Source organism: Macrotis lagotis, chromosome 3 (genome assembly GCF_037893015.1).
Source record: "Macrotis lagotis isolate mMagLag1 chromosome 3, bilby.v1.9.chrom.fasta, whole genome shotgun sequence".
Lineage (NCBI taxonomy): Eukaryota > Metazoa > Chordata > Mammalia > Peramelemorphia > Peramelidae > Macrotis > Macrotis lagotis.
Window position 1 is genome coordinate 24,973,611 of NC_133660.1, and position 15,861 is coordinate 24,989,471.

A 15,861-nucleotide genomic window follows, 5' to 3' on the forward strand; every position below is an offset into this window, starting at 1 on the left:
AGCAAATAAATCACCTGGGCCTCAATGTCATCATCTGTAAAATGAGTCACATCAAAGATCCAAAGGTCCTCGCCAACTCTAAGGGTATGTTCTCATGAAGCTAGATCACTTCCACTCATAGTTCCCTCATTGTGAAGTAAAAATAATAATTATCCATTATACTTCCTGGGGAGGATCAAATGGGAATTCAGGCAAAAGTATGCTTTAAAACAAAACCAAATCTCCTTCCATACTGGAAAGTTGTTACTGTCAATAAGTCATCTCCACAGCTCTTTAAAACTAGTTTTTCTTTAGGCTAAAAATAAAGAACATTCGATTTTTTTAAAGAACCATCTAACAAAAAAGTACAATCTTTTGAAAAATTTCAGGACAACATCCAAATGATACATTTGAGATAGAGTTCAAACTGTAACAATATTATAAATCTAATCTGTGATATGCTTAAAACTATTCTTTCACAGACTGGACTGTCTCAATGTTCAACATCATTTTGCATTTTAAGCTGCATCAAAGAAAGCAATCAGGGAATTTTGGTCGTAACTGTCCAGAATCTCCAGCAGAAGAGGAACTTTGGTCTTCACATTGGTGCCTTTAAACTTGAACTTATCAATGAAGAGGTCAGTGATCATGCCTGAAAGAGAAATGTCCATTTTTCAGCCAATGGCTTTACAACCCCAAAGGACATGTTTGCCAAAAGGCTAATGTATCTTTTGAACAGAGCCACTTAAAGAGGTTTTTTTTAGAGTCTTTCATTTTTTGGTCCAGATTTGTGATTTCATCATTTACAAAAGGGTGGTCATTGTTCTTAAAAAATATTAAGTACAAGAAGACCCACTTCTAGGACAGTGGACTCTAAACCTTTTATATTCAGTCACTAAAGTGATTGATGGGGGCAGGCAGCTAGGTGGCACAGTGAATAGAGCACCGGCCTTGGGAGTCAGGAGTACCTGGGTTCAAATCCAATGTCAGACCCTTGATAATTACCTCGCCTTGGGCAAGCCACTTAACCTCATTGCCTTGAAAAATCTAAAGTGATTGATAGAGAGGCCACAGGAACTTCCCAAGCAAGAAGAGTAACATGGTGGATGAATGGAGGAGAGACTTGAAGTGGGCAGACCTACAAGCAGACCATCACTATAGTCCAGAGGTGACCTGAGGAGGGCCTGTCCAGGGGTTCAGTAGTATCAGAGCTCAAATCAACACACCAGTGGATCAGATAGCGGGGCATGAGGAACTGAGGATGATATGGAGGTTGTGAGCCTAGGAAGAGGGAAGAGGAAGCAGAGGGAGAAGGGAGTCTGGGAAAAGAGTGGGACACATCTACTGGACATCTGATTCACGAGGTCCAATAGGCTGTTGGTGGTGAGATGCCAGAGATGCGCAGAGAGGATGGGGTGAAGGAGTGGATCTGAGAATCATCAGCATAGAAATACTGGTACAGAAGGAGAAGCATGGCCTGTGGGACACCCCTAGTTAGTGCCTGTGTGCCTGTGCCCTGGAGAAGATCCATGGAGGAGATGGAGAGGATGAGAGAAGAGAGGGACTGCCTGTCAAATGGGGCTAAGAGAAACCATCAGACTGGGCAGCAGCTGCCACCCTTGGCATCTTAATCACGGCCTCACAAACTGCCCCTGAGCCTTCTGCTGGTGCCCCTCCAGTCAATCATTCAGTATCTATTCTTATACCTACATCTGTCCACACTGTCTCCCAGGTAGGACCTCAAGTCCTGGAGGATCTAGACTGTTCTGCTTTTTTCTTGGTTGCCCTGGGTGATGGGGGCTTAACAAAGACTTGACTCTCATTGCCTCCCAGAAGGCCCTGGGTCTCGCTGACTCACTCCACTGCAGAGCATATACCAATCTATACTCCAGAATGATAGATAACATAAATATCTAATATATACAAGGTCATAGAGACTATATAATGAACTCAATTCTCATTCCCCCAGACTCCTTTCTCCCTCTTCTTCCTATGCCTGCCTTCTCTTCTTTTTGAGGGCATCACCTTCCTCCTAGTCACCCAGACTCACACCCTCCAGGTCACCCTCAGCTCCTCACTCCCTCACACCCCAAGATCCAGGTCATCAGTGTGTTGATTTGCCCTCTGAACTTCCTTCCCTTGTGCCCCTTCTCCCTTCGCAGCCTGGCCTGGTGAGGCTGCTGTGACACCCCCACCCCCCACCTCCACAAGAGCCCTGCCTGAACCACCCAAGCTGCTCTGCCCCTGGAGAGGCAGAGACAGAAAGATGAACCACAACCCCCCAAATACCAAGGAGTCCACTGTTCTGGGGTATCAGGGTTTCAGGGTATTAATTCCCCGTACCATCAACTTTAGTAAAGGACAGAGACAAGTGTTCCAAGGGCAGTCTGTTTACAGGACACTAGTAACTCATCTGGCTATTAAAAATCCTATCCTAGTTATTTTGCCACAATGCAGATGTCCTGGCCTTCCCCAGATCCATCAAGGTTTCCATTTGATTTGATGAGGTTGTAGTTTTGGTTTGTGGCCTCACTGAGACTTCAGAAAGGGTGGGCTGGGCTGTCTACAACCCACAGCTGTCTTCAGTGTCCAGGGGGTCTGTCTTAACAAGGGTTGCTTCTAAGTGTGGTCAGGACCCTGGGAGGAGGCACCCAGAGCTAGCAACTCCCAGGTGAAGAAACTCTCTCCCCCAGTGTAGGCAGTCCCATCTGGTAAGGGGAGCCTCGAGCCTGGGGGGCCGCACTGAGCCTGGCACTGGGGTCTTCCTGACTCTGCCGTGTCCCATGCATCTGGCTGTCTTTGACAGAGAGCACCTAGAAACAAAACCAAACGCCTCTGCCTTGGACAACAAAGAAAGCAAAGGGAAATAGGAAGGCCACCTGAGCCGGCAGGCAGAATGCTCTTTCCTCGTTTGGAAATTCTGAACAAACGGGAAGTGATCTTGAACAAGTGCCAGCCTTCCAGCATGGTGGCCTGGATGCCTAGCCTCCTGGGGACCTGAACTTCCAAGGCAGACTGGCATGGGGAGAGCTCATCCACTACCCTAAATTCACTAAAAGAGTAGCCACAGGAAGAGCTCAAATATTTCCTCATGAAGATGTCTTAAGGTAAGAGCTGTATTTACAGTTGCAGGATTTCACATGGATCCATAGATTGAATGAGAAGAAATCACACATCTTGGAGCCCCTGCTTTGTCTTAGGACTTAGTAAGCTCTGACAAATGAGCCCAGAGAAGGGGGCCAGGATGGTCTGGCATCGCCTGGCACCCAGCAAGGAGGTGGGCAGGGATGAATGTCCTCACAGGCCTGAAATACACACAGACATTCAGATACACAGAAACACTCACACAGATTTATATACACATATACACCCACACACACACACCCACACCCACACACACACACACACACACACACACACAGACCACAGATCACACACGCACACAGACATATACACAGACCACATATCACACACATACAGACACACATACAGACCACAGATCACACACACACATACAGATACACACACTGACACATGTGCACACACAGACCACAGATCACACATACACACAGACACATGTACACAGACACACAGAGACCACAGATCACACAAACACACATACAGGCATGCACACATACAGACCACAGATCACACAGACACACACAGACACACAGAGCACAGATAACACACACATACAGACACACACTCACAGACCACAGATCACACACATACAGACACACGTGCAGACACACAGAGACCACAGATCACACACATGCACATAGACATATACACAGACCACAGATCACACACATATAGACACACACACAGACCACAGATCACACATATACACATACACATGTGCACACACAGACCACAGATCACACACATATAGACATGCACACACTCACAGACCACAGATCACACGCACATACAGACACGCACACACACAGAGCACACCGACACATACACAGAGCACAGATCACATACACAGAGCACAGATCACACACATACAGACACACACACAGACACAGACACAGACACACACACGGCAGCACTGTGCACTGACCGTAGAGCCTCTCCAGGTGGGCAGGCTGCTTCTTGTACTCCTCCTGAAGGTGGTCCGCCTCTTCAAGGATGCAGCGATATTCGGGGATCAGGAAGTCGGTGTTTCCTTCGTGCACCTGCAGTTCCTTAGTGAACAAAACCAAGGCCCTGGTTGGTTCTCTGTCCAAGGAACACAAAGGCCTCAGCCACTCCCTTCATCAGCCCCAGCAGGAGCTGCATGGGCGTTGGGAGGGCTGGGGACATCCGGGTTCTTCATTAAACCTCCCATCCTGAGCACATCCTTTGGTCCAGTCTTTCTCAAGAACTGGCTCCTGGACTAGTCCTCTGCTATCAAACCTAGAAGCATAACCAAATGACAAGCTCTCCTTCCCCTCCCAGACTCCTTCTCCCCTCACCTCGAACCCAAGCCATCCTGCTTTCTTCCTGGTTGCCCCTCGCCACCCTTTAAATAGCAAATCCACACTGTCACCACATCATGGATCATAGGATCTGGATGAACCCTTCGAGACCACCAGGTACAGAACCAGGGCCCCCAGCCTGGCGTGCCCCGCCCCCTCAGGTAACCCCAAACCTAGGATCAAGGCAGGCTCCAGGATCCTCCCCCCTTCCCCGTGGGCCAGGGCCTCCAGGACTCCCTGTGGCCACAAGGATTGATCTTCCTGGAGGAGTGGAGGATCAGGGCAGAGGCTGGACCTGGGCTGTCCCTGGAATAGGGAATCCCTTCTCTGAAACCAGGTCAGGGCCTCACAACCAGTATGGGTCAGAGGCAGGATGGAGGCCGGGTCTTTCTGGTTTCAAGACTAACTTGCTATTCCTCTGACCCACAACTCAACTCCAGACTTACAGAATGGGAGCAATATTGGATAATAAAATTTGATCAATAAAACATTTCTAAGATTGATAAAAGGCCAGGGTTTTAATCTCTTTCCTTTTCCAGAAATAATTTGGCAGCTACATAGCTACAACAGAACATTTCCTTTTTTTTTTTTTTTGGCAAAATGTCCTTGAAAAAATGGAGAACTTTATTCTTATTATCAGAAATCTGAGATTTAAATATCATGGGAAAATGGCTTAACCAGGTCAAATGAATCTGAAAACAGTGCTTACTTTTAAAGCATCAATTAATTGTACTTTCTTGGCCAACAGAAGCTGGTATTCCAGTTTTGGGTGGATCAGCTTTAATGTGTGATTCACAGATACTTCATTTATCTCTAAGAAAGAGAAGACAACAGATGCTAGTTGGTGTGGTGACTTTAATAATGCATACAATGTTTTTAAACTGAATTTTTTTTTTTTACCATAAGCTATATTGAGATTTATTTTTCTTTTGGTAGCTTCTTTAGAAAGTACATCTTTTAGGATGGATATCGTAGAAATGTTGTCTGATTTAAAGACTCCTTCTCCTTTTCTAAAAAATAATAATTTTGAAAGAACATTAGAAGAATATGGTCCAGTCCACAAATCCCTTCTGTTTGCAGCCTAGAGTTCAAATCTGACTTTAGAATTTATTAATATGGATCATATAAAATTTAACAATCGAGGGTGAACTCTTTGCAAAACTATAAACATGCAGCCGTGCTGAATTAACTCAGAGCCTCAATGAACTGGTAAATCCTTTAGTATCTATCTGAGCTGCCATAGGGTCCCAGCCAGAAGCTGGTGGTGGGTCAGCACTCATCTGGAGAAAGTTGGGGTGAGGGAGGCCTGAAGGTTTTCCAAGGACCACACCTAAGGGAAAATGCAAACATAACACCTGCCAATCTCATGCTTTATTCTAAAGGGGCACGACTTCACTGCCAGTCACTCACAGGACAGGCAGGTCAGCATAGCCCCCTGGAAGACAGGCAGGCAGCCTGTGCCAGGGGAGTTAGACTACCACCATTACCACTGTCCCCACCAACCTGTCCCCTCAGACTTTAATGGGAATAGCTCTGAACCCAAGACCTGGGGTGGCAGACATGCCCCTAAGGAGATGCGGTCAGGTCACTGCCCCTGCGGGGGCTTTAGCCACAACTCCTGGAGACCTGCGGCTGGACCCTCCTCCAAGTGTGGTCTCCCCCCCATTAGAAGTAGAGTTCCTGGAGAGTTGAGCTAAGGCTGATTTGGTCTTCTACCTGTATACCCAGTGCTGAGCCCAGGAAATCATTCATTCATTCATTCATTCACTCACCTAAAATGGTGTCTTCTCTGATTTCCTTCCTGTCTCACAATGGGGGTGGGGTAGGAAGCACCTTTCCTCCTTTTCTAATCTCCACATGTGCCCTCAGATCTCGTTTTTCTCAAGGTCCTTCATCAACTGTCCCCTTTCCTTCTTCCATCTTTAGCCTTTCCCAGATCATCACTTCTACAAATACAGCAGATTCCCTAACCACCACCACCATCACACCTTCCTCTAAGCTATCATCCCATTTCTCCCCTTCACCATCTAACTTCACTGGAAGGAGCAGAGAAGGCCTCTAGCCAGGGATGCTGGTGCAAATGCTTGGGGAGGACCCAGGCAGACTGGCTGGCTGCTGGAGTGAGTTCCAATCCTCAGGTTTGAGGAGCAGTGTTTGCCCCATCACTCTCCTGAAAGGGCTCTTTCAAAGCTTACCGACTTTTCTCCTCCCCAAACTCCCATAACTTGTCTGCTATACTAGGAGCTGCTGATGGTCCCTCCCTCCCTCCATCTTACTCCTGTCTTGTTGTCCATGACTCTAAGAGAGCAGAGTGTGTGTGTGTGTGTGTGTGTGTGTGTGTGTGTGTGTGTGTGTGTGCGCGCGCGCAACTTCTTAAATATGTAGATCCCAGTAGAAAATAATTCACATGCCAAAAGGTAGTTTGCATATACAGATGCAACAGTGAGTTCTTTATAAAGTATTTTTTTAAAATTTAAACCCTAATTACCCCCAAAATCAATATTTCCATAAGCAAAGAATAGAAAAAAGGATTTATATATGAAACCATGAACTACATAATTTCCAAAAACAATAAAATGAATTCAGTATATTACTTCAAAACTGTTCCATCTATTTCCTTCAGAACTTTATTTCTCCTGTTTATGACCAAGGAGGAGATAGAGAACATCATTAAAAACAAACTAGATCATTTTGATTACATTAAATTAAAAAGCTTTTGCACAGACAAAACACTGTAACCAAGATCAAAAGAAATGAGTAAATTGGGAAACAATTTTTACAACTAGTATTTCTGACAAAGGACTCATTTCTAAAATATAGAGAGAACTGAGTCCAATTTATTAAAAAACAAGCCATTCCCCAATTGACAAAGGTCAAAGGATACATAGAGGCAATTTACAGATGAGATCAAAGCAATCCATAGTCACATGAAAAATTGCTCTAAATCACTAATTATTAGAGAAATGCAAATTAAAGCATCTCTGAGATACCACCTCACACCTCTCAGACTGGCCAATAAGACCAGAAAAGACAATGATCAATGTTGGAAGGGATGTAGGAAATCTGGGACACTAATAGATTGCTGGTGGAGCTGTGAACTCATCCAGCTTTTCTGGAGAGCAGTCTGGAATTATGCCCAAAGGTCAATGAAAATGTGCATACCCTTTGATCCAGCAATACCATTACTGGGCCTATACCCTGAAGAGATGATGAAAAAGGGTAAAAACATCACTTGTACAAAAATATTCATAGCAGCCTGTTTGTGATGGCAAAGAATTGGAAATTAAGTGAATGTCCTTCAATTGGGGAATGGCTTAGCGGAACACTGTTGTTCTATTAGAAACCAGGAGGGATGGGAATTCAGGGAAGCCTGAAAGGATTTGCATGAGCTGATGCTGAGTGAGATGAGCAGAACCAGAAGAACATTGTACACTCTAACAGCACCATGGGGGTGAGGATCAACCTTAATGGACTTACTCATTCCATCAGTGCAACAACCAGGGACAATTTTGGGGTATCTGTAATGGAGAATACCATCTGTATACAGAGAAAGAAGTGTAGAGTTTGAACAAAGACCAAAGATGATTATCATTAATTTTTTTTTAGGTTTTTTTGCAAGGCAAATGGGGTTAAAGTGACTTGCCCAAGGCCACACAGCTGGGTAATTATTAAGTGTCTGAGACTGGATTTGAATCCAGGTACTCCTGACTCCAGGGCCGGTGCTTTATCCACTGTGCCACCTAGATGCCACGATTACCATTAATTTAAAAAAAAATTATCTTATTATGTAATCTTGCTTTCTCTTATACTTTGTTTTTTCCCTTAAGGATATGATTTCTCTCTCAACACATTTAACTTAGATCAATGATAGCATGAAAACAATGTAAAGACTAACAGACTGCCTTCTGTGGGAGGTGGGAGGAGAGAAGAAAGATTAGGGGAAAAATTATAAAATTCAAAACTAAATAAATTTTTTAAAAAAGAACTTCATTTCTCATCAGCGCATTTGTTTTTTGTTTGTCCCCCCCCCCCCCCCGTTTTTGCAAGGTAATAGGGTTAAGTGACTTGCACAAGGCCTGAGACTGCATTTGAACTCAGGTCCTCCTGATTCCAGGACCAGTGCTCTATTCACTGTGCCACCTAGCTGCCCGTGTGCTACCTAACTATCCCCCTCAATGCATTTTTAAAAATGCTTCAGTTAGTCTCAGTTGAATGTGATGAGAGAGAAATTATATCCTTAAGGAAGAAAAATAAAGTATAAGGGATAGCAAAATTACATAAGATAACGGGTTTTTTAAAAATTAAAGGTAATAGGGGCAGCTAGGTGGCGTAGTGGATAAAGCACCGGCCTTGGAGTCAGGAGTACCTGGGTTCAAATCCCATCTCAGACACTTAACAATTACCTAGCTGTGTGGCCTTGGGTAAGCTACTTAACCCCATTTGCCTTGCAAAAACCTAAAAAAAAAAAAAAAAATTAAAGGTAATAGTCTTTGGTCTTTGTTCAAATTCCACAATTTTTTCAATGGATACAGATGGCATTCTCCATCGCAGATACCCCAAAATTGTCCCTGATTGTTACACTGATAGAATGAGCAAGTCCAACAAGGTTGACCATCACTCCCATGTTGCTGTTAGAGTGTAACAATGTTCTTCTGGTTCTGCTCATCTCAGACAGCTGGCATTGTTACAGAACCTACTATGAGACAGGCAGTGTACCAAGCACCAAATCTGATGCTCACAACAACCCTGAGAGAGGAAGGGGTCACTCTTATCCCTAGACAAGCAGATTAAATGACCTGTCCAGGTCACATAGCTAATATGTATCTGAGGCCAGATTTGAACTTGTCTTCCTGACTCTAGGCTCAGCACTCAATCCACTGTACCAACTAAAAGAGCATTTTATTGGGGAAATAAGATTGAACAAGTTAATCTAGAAAGATCATGGAAGACCTTCAAAAACAGTAAGAGCATTCTTGGTCTCTTTCATACAATTAGAAGTTAAAACAGTCTGAGCCATGTCTAAAAGGAATCCCCACCATCCTGGAACATGGTCATGAAGCCTCTGCTTGCCCACCCCACCCCAAGGTAGTTACTGCCCTTGTCAACCTGCTCTAAACCTTAGCAAGTTTTACTAACATGAAGACAAAATCTGACCCTGAAACTTCTTCCTGCTGTTCCTGATTCTGCCCTCTGAATCCAAATACAACTAATCGATTCTATACTTCAAATACTTGAAGACCACCCTCCTATCTCCTATCCCCTATCCTTCCTGAGTCTACTCTTGTGATAAACATGTTCAGTTCTTTTAACTGCTCCTCCTGGGACTGCTCTCAACATGCTTTCTCACTTGGCTGTTTTCGTTTGGCTGTTCTCCGGCAAGCTCAGAAGTGACCCCGACCCTCCAGAACCCAGTGGGACCACACTAAAACCATGTTTGTGAAAACTAGGCCTCCTTCTGCTGATTCAGACCAAATTTGTAGTCCACTGAATGCCAAATCTTTTTAGACAAATCACCATCCATACCTTACATCTCCCACACCTCTACTTGTAAAGTTGGGGTTTTGAATCCAAGCGGGATTTATTCCTGAACATTGGCCTGGCGAGATCGTAGTGGCTAATTCGGCTGTCCTTCAATCACGCTGGTAGGACTCTATCTGAGTGGTCTTCTCAGCTCCTCAGGGTCAGGCCTGGCAGGTGGCAGGCAGGATCAGGGGATGCAGAGAGCTTCTGTCTCAGGATGGGGCTCAGTGTAGTCTGCTTCCCATTCCCCTGGGAATGCTCCAACATCTTCTAGAGCCCCATGAGTACCTTCTCCCTGCCCCCCACCCTGCTTTTTTTAGTTTCCTGCTGTATGTTGTATACCCTAGAGGGCAGGGAATGTCTCTATTTTGTTTTGTATCTTCAGTCCTTTGAAGCAGGTGCTTCAAAAAATGTTTACTGGCTGATGTTATCTAGTCTTTTCTTAGAAAAATTACAAACTGGGTAAGTCATTTAACTTCACTGCCTTGCAAAAACAAAGAAAAAGAAAAAGAAAAATTACACAGTTCCAAGATAAGCACAGATCCCTAGGACACTCCACTGGAGACTTCCTACTAAACTAGGGGCCAACCACTGAATCTGGCCAAGCAAACTATTTAAATCTTGGTCTAATCCAACAGTCCTCAAACATTTTGGTCTCAGGACTCCTTTATATTCTTAAAAATTATTGAACAGCCTCAAGGAACTTTTGTTTTATTTAATTATAACTATTACCATTTACCATATTAGAAATTAAAACATCTTGGCATCATTCTAAAAACAGTTTTGAGCTCACAGATGACTAGGGGTCCTAGGAGCACACTTTGAGAATATTTCCCATACCACAGTAGGATGAATTTCACCTGATGTTTTACTAACATCTAATTATTTACAACATTTCCATGATCTACCAATTTATTAGCCTCATCAAAAAGAGAAATAAGAGCCCCATTTTTGTTATCCCTAGCTTCTCTCATCAGCCTGAATCTCAACCCTTGTGACACCATTTTTTCAGGACTGTGCTCTGTCCTTCCAGAGCCCCTTCATTTACATCTACCTGCCCCTGCTGCCATTTCCCCATGTTTCTTTTTAAAGTATAAGTTAGGTCATGAGCTCCCTCTGCATTCACATTGGTCCTGCTTCACAGATAACTCCAGGTTTTTCTTCATCCCTGGAAATGCTACCTTTGTGTCTTCAGAATTTCTCTCAAAAATTTCCCATTTTCCCATAGATTTTTAGTCTATAGGATACTATTTAACCTTTGAACCCCGTGAAAGCTATTTTCCCAAAATATAGGGCCTAAGTATGTCAGACTAGATACCTGACTTTCCTTGCTTTCATCACAAACTCTAAAAGGGAGGAATCACTTCACGTGCCCCATAATTATCCTGTTGTTTCTACCCACTCCCAGGAACCAGAATAGATGCCCCCCTTGTTGGTTCCTCTACCTCCCCCCACCTTTTCACTAAGATCAGTCAAGAAATGAACACCTGAGATAGAGCCATGAAGGCAGAAGAGCAGGAAGCAGGCGAGGTAACTCCCCACAAAACTCCTCCAAGCAAATCTAGAAAATGCATGAGACCATATCTGGATAAGGACATTTTTTTAATAAGTCATAATGAGTCACTTTTTCCCACCAGGCTGACCTAGTGAGATAGAAAGTGAAGCCTGGACACTGAGTATGGGGTTGGGCAAGGAGCTGTGGATCCCAAGCCACTCTGAGCAGGAGGTCTCAGACCCACATGAGGGCACCACCAGCAGCTTTGTCATTCACTCCCCAGTTCTAAGACTGTTCAAAGACAGGAACCTGAACGTGGAGTGGTGTTCCACTGTAGAGAAAGGCTTCAGGTCTTTGGCTTAGAAAAACAAGTTCAGAAACAAAAGTAAAGGTGTGACTCGGGCCCAAGGAGCAGACAACAGTTCTCAGACCCAGCTTCTAGACCAATATGAAGCCTGCAAAGGCATGGCAGATAACCAATACCAACAAGGGGGCTACAGATAGCAACATCTACTCTCCTTCACACCCAGAACTCAGACCCAAGCAGCAGGATCAATCCACTCTGGGAGCACTAGAGATGTATAGGTCCCCAGTCTGAGCTGTTTCTTAGCTCCCAGAACAAAACAATACTCAATATATCAAGAAAGCAGTGAGAGAACCAGCCTAGATGTTTCTTCCAGATGTATAATAAGAGTCCAAGTCCCATCAGGAAGCAGACCCAAAGAATGAGCTAACAAAAAAAGAGAACCCTACCATGAGGAGCTCTTATGGTGACAAGGATGAGCAAGGTGCAAGTGCAGAAGAAAGGAAACCCCAGAGAATAACTCAAGTTGGATACAAATTCACAAAAACTATAAAAAAAAATGAGAGCTATGGAAGACAAAATTGGAACAGGAAATTAATAGCTTGATACAAGATACAAAACTCTGATCAAGCCACAAACTCCCTGAGTTTGCCCATGGAATTTTGTTCTAGGCTAGAGAGAGGTCAAATAATGGTCCAAATATGGTGGCTAGGTGGTGCAGTGGATAGAGCACCGGCCCTGGAATCAGGAGTACCTGAGTTCAAATCCAACCTCAGACACTTAATAATTACCTAGCTGTGTGGCCTTGGGCAAGCCACTTATAACCCCATTTGCCTTGCAAAAACCTAAAAACAAAAAAACCCAAAACAAATAATGGTGCAAATAAATAGAAGCCAATGTTTCCTTGAGGCAACAAGAAATGTTTTCACAAAGTCAGAAAACTAAAAAGTAAAAGAAAATGTAAGGGACAATTTCAAGAAATCTTAAAACTGTCCAAATTTCTCAGAAACAGAGACAAAGTTTAAGTGGAAAAAATTCACCAATTACATCCTGAAAGAAACCTCAAAATGAAAACTCCTAGGAACTTCATAAATAGAAATATACTGAGAGTAGCCAAAGGAGAATTCACACACTGAGAAGCCACAATCTGGATCACAATGAAATTTGGCACCTTTTTTGTTAGTGTTGTTCATACCACTACAAATAAACAGAGGCTTGGAATATGAAATTCCAAAAGACAAAGGGAACTAGGCTTTTTTTTTAATTTAAGGAAATGAGGTTAAGTGACTTGCTCAAGGTCACACAGCTAGCCCATCTGAATCCCCATTTGAACTCAGGTCCTCCTGACTCTAATACCAATGCTCTATCCACTGTGCCACCTAGCTGCCCTGGAACTAGGCTTTCTTGGTTGAATTTAGCCAACAACACTGAATATAATCCTTCAGTAGAGGCGGAAAAGGATGTTTAATAAAATAGAGAACTTTCAATATAAAAGCTGATATTTGTCTCAACTAAATGGAACATAAAGACAGAATTTATACAGGGAAGAAGGTAATGGGGGAGGGGCAAGGAACAACTTTATAAACTAATTTTCATCTGAATTGGTTCAAGGAGGGAAGAAAAAATATAATCACATAGTTGAGTATAGAAATTCATTCTACTCCAGAGAGAAGTAGGAGGAAAAGGGATTAAGAGAAAGAGGAGGAGAATAAGAGGGGAGAATAGATTAAAGGAGGCAATGGTCAAAAACAAAGTAGACTCTTGAGGAGGATACAGGGTTAAAAAAGAGAAAGAAAAGAATAAGAAAATATAATGGAGGGAAACACACACAGCCAAATTAGAAACTAGAATTTAACAATACATTGTTTATAAGAAACACACTTAAACAGAAAGGTCACACTGATTTAAAATTAAAGAGGCTGGAGAAGACTCTATTGTGCTTCATCTAAAGTTTAAGAAAAAAGAGGCAGGAACAGCACACAAAAACAGATCTAACTAAAAGAGAATCAGATTAACCTTAATGGATTTGCTCATTCCATCTATGCAATAATCAGGAACAGTTTTAAAGTACCTGTGATGAAGAATACCATCTGTATCCAGAGAACTGTGGAGTTTAAACAAAGACCAAAGTCTACTATCTTCAGTTTTTTAAGTGTCTTATGTAGAACATAATTTTCTATCTCTAATATTATATTTTCTCCTCAAGGATATGATTTCTCTCTCAAAACATTCAGTTTTGATCAATGTATACCATGGAAACAATGTAAAGACTAACAGTAGGGCAGCTAGGAGGGCCAGTGGATAGAGCACCAGTCCTGGAGTCAGGAGTCCCTGAGTTCAAATCCAACCTCAGTCACTTAATAATTACCTAGCTGTGTGGCCTTGGGCAAGCCACTTAACCCCATTTGCCTTGCAAAAACCTAAAAAAAATGATAGGTAGAAACTACTATTGTATATATAATTGGAAAACAAATAAAATATTAATTTAAAAAATTAAAATCAGAGAAAGTACATTTTTTTCTAAAAGGTACCACAGACAATGAAGTTATAGATACTCAAGCAGTCTTTTACTTCATGTATCTTCAAATTCTTTTTGATTTGCAGGATACCTTGCAAAAATATATTCTTAGAAGGCTTTGTGAGATGTACTACATTTCTGGCCAGGAATCTAACAATCTTATATTGAAGACTTTGATCCAGAAATCCAAATCCATTCTCAGACACTACCTTCTTAGCTAGCTATTCATTTCAGTCACTTGGGGTCTTCCGCGTCTCTTGCATTCAGTGGACAACAGCAAGGAAAACAAGCTACCAACTTTGACCTTTTCTGAGGGCTCCTTTCATCTTAAGCTAATTTCTGACCTCCCCATACTAAAAATGTTTAACTGGGTAAAATGTACCTTTCAGGGAAATCTAGTCCTTTATGTCCTCTCATTCAGGAGGAAGAAAAAAGGATTAGTGGGAGAGGTTAGAGCAGCACCTGAAGGTAGGCCTCCTCCCTCATCTCCAGGACTTCTGAGCTGCTGTGAAGGGGGAGGAAACCACTTGTCTTAAGAGGACTCCTTTCTTCTGAAGGTCACAGTGATCATAGCTCTATGCCACCTCAGTCAATATCTCCTGTCCTCTTCTTTCATCTGCATTTCAATCTCACCCTTCCAGATGCCACCCAGATATTTCTGCTCAAGGACTCTGTTGTCATCTTACAACTCAACTTTTCTGAAACAGAATTCATCACTTCCCTCACCAGACTCACAGGGCAGCCTTTTTTTGTCAAAAATTCTATAGATTCTCCGTTTTTTGAAATGGCTATGCTGTTCACCCATCCCTTCCAGTCCATTCTTACCTCCCTCTCACCTCCCCCACTCCCACAGCCCCAGCTTTTATCACATTATCCCTTCACATTTAATGAAGACTGACAATAACCTCCTGGCCCACCTACCAAACTTCTAGGCTCTCTCCCCTCAAATCCATTCTGCACAGCACTTACTCAGTAATCTTTCTTAAGGAAATTTTTTTTTTTTTTTTAGGTTTTTGCAAGGCAATGGGGTTAAGTGGCTTGCCCAAGGCCACACGGCTAGGTAATTATTAAGTGTCTGAAGCCGAATTTGAACCCAGGTACTCCTGACTCCAGGGCCGGTGTTTTATCCTTTTGTCCACTATGCCACCTAGCCACCCCTTCTCCCTGGTATTTCTGAGCACAAGGCTATCCCCGTTCCCCCACAAAATGTCTGGTAAACATCAGGAATGGACTTGTACTACTGTATCTCAGGTTCTCCAACTCAAAAATGGGATAGGTGCTAACACTTCTCCAGGCTTTTATAACGTTTCACAGTCTCCAGTTTGATCTCCTGTGGCCTCAGCCAGTGGCTTCGGCCTCCCTCTTTTCCAATCCAACCTTCATGTAGTATACAAATGAGCTTCTTCAAGTCTGGGAACACCATGTCCCCACTCAAAAAGCTCTGGGATGGGCAGCTAGTGGATAGAGCACCTGCCCTGGTAGTCAGGAGGACCTGAGTTCAAATCCAACCTCAGACACTTAATAATTATCTAGCCGTGTGGCCTTGGGCAAGTCACTTAACCCCATTGCCTTGCAAAAAATT

General features: G+C 43.2%; 1 protein-coding gene across 3 annotated transcripts in view; it reads right to left on the reverse strand.

Moving 5' to 3' along the window:
- Nucleotides 1–334: 334 nt before the first annotated feature.
- The window catches only part of BBS7 (Bardet-Biedl syndrome 7), a 57,312-nt gene continuing 41,785 nt past the window's right edge, over nucleotides 335–15,861 (reverse strand). For all 3 annotated transcript variants that reach the window (XM_074228341.1, XM_074228342.1, XM_074228343.1), the window contains 4 exons: nucleotides 5,343–5,452; nucleotides 5,152–5,255; nucleotides 4,046–4,169; nucleotides 335–631 (listed from right to left, as the gene is read on the reverse strand). In XM_074228341.1, the coding sequence (XP_074084442.1) occupies nucleotides 498–631; nucleotides 4,046–4,169; nucleotides 5,152–5,255; nucleotides 5,343–5,452 (472 nt within the window). In that variant the 3' untranslated portion in view covers nucleotides 335–497. The remainder of the gene's footprint in view (nucleotides 632–4,045; nucleotides 4,170–5,151; nucleotides 5,256–5,342; nucleotides 5,453–15,861) is intronic.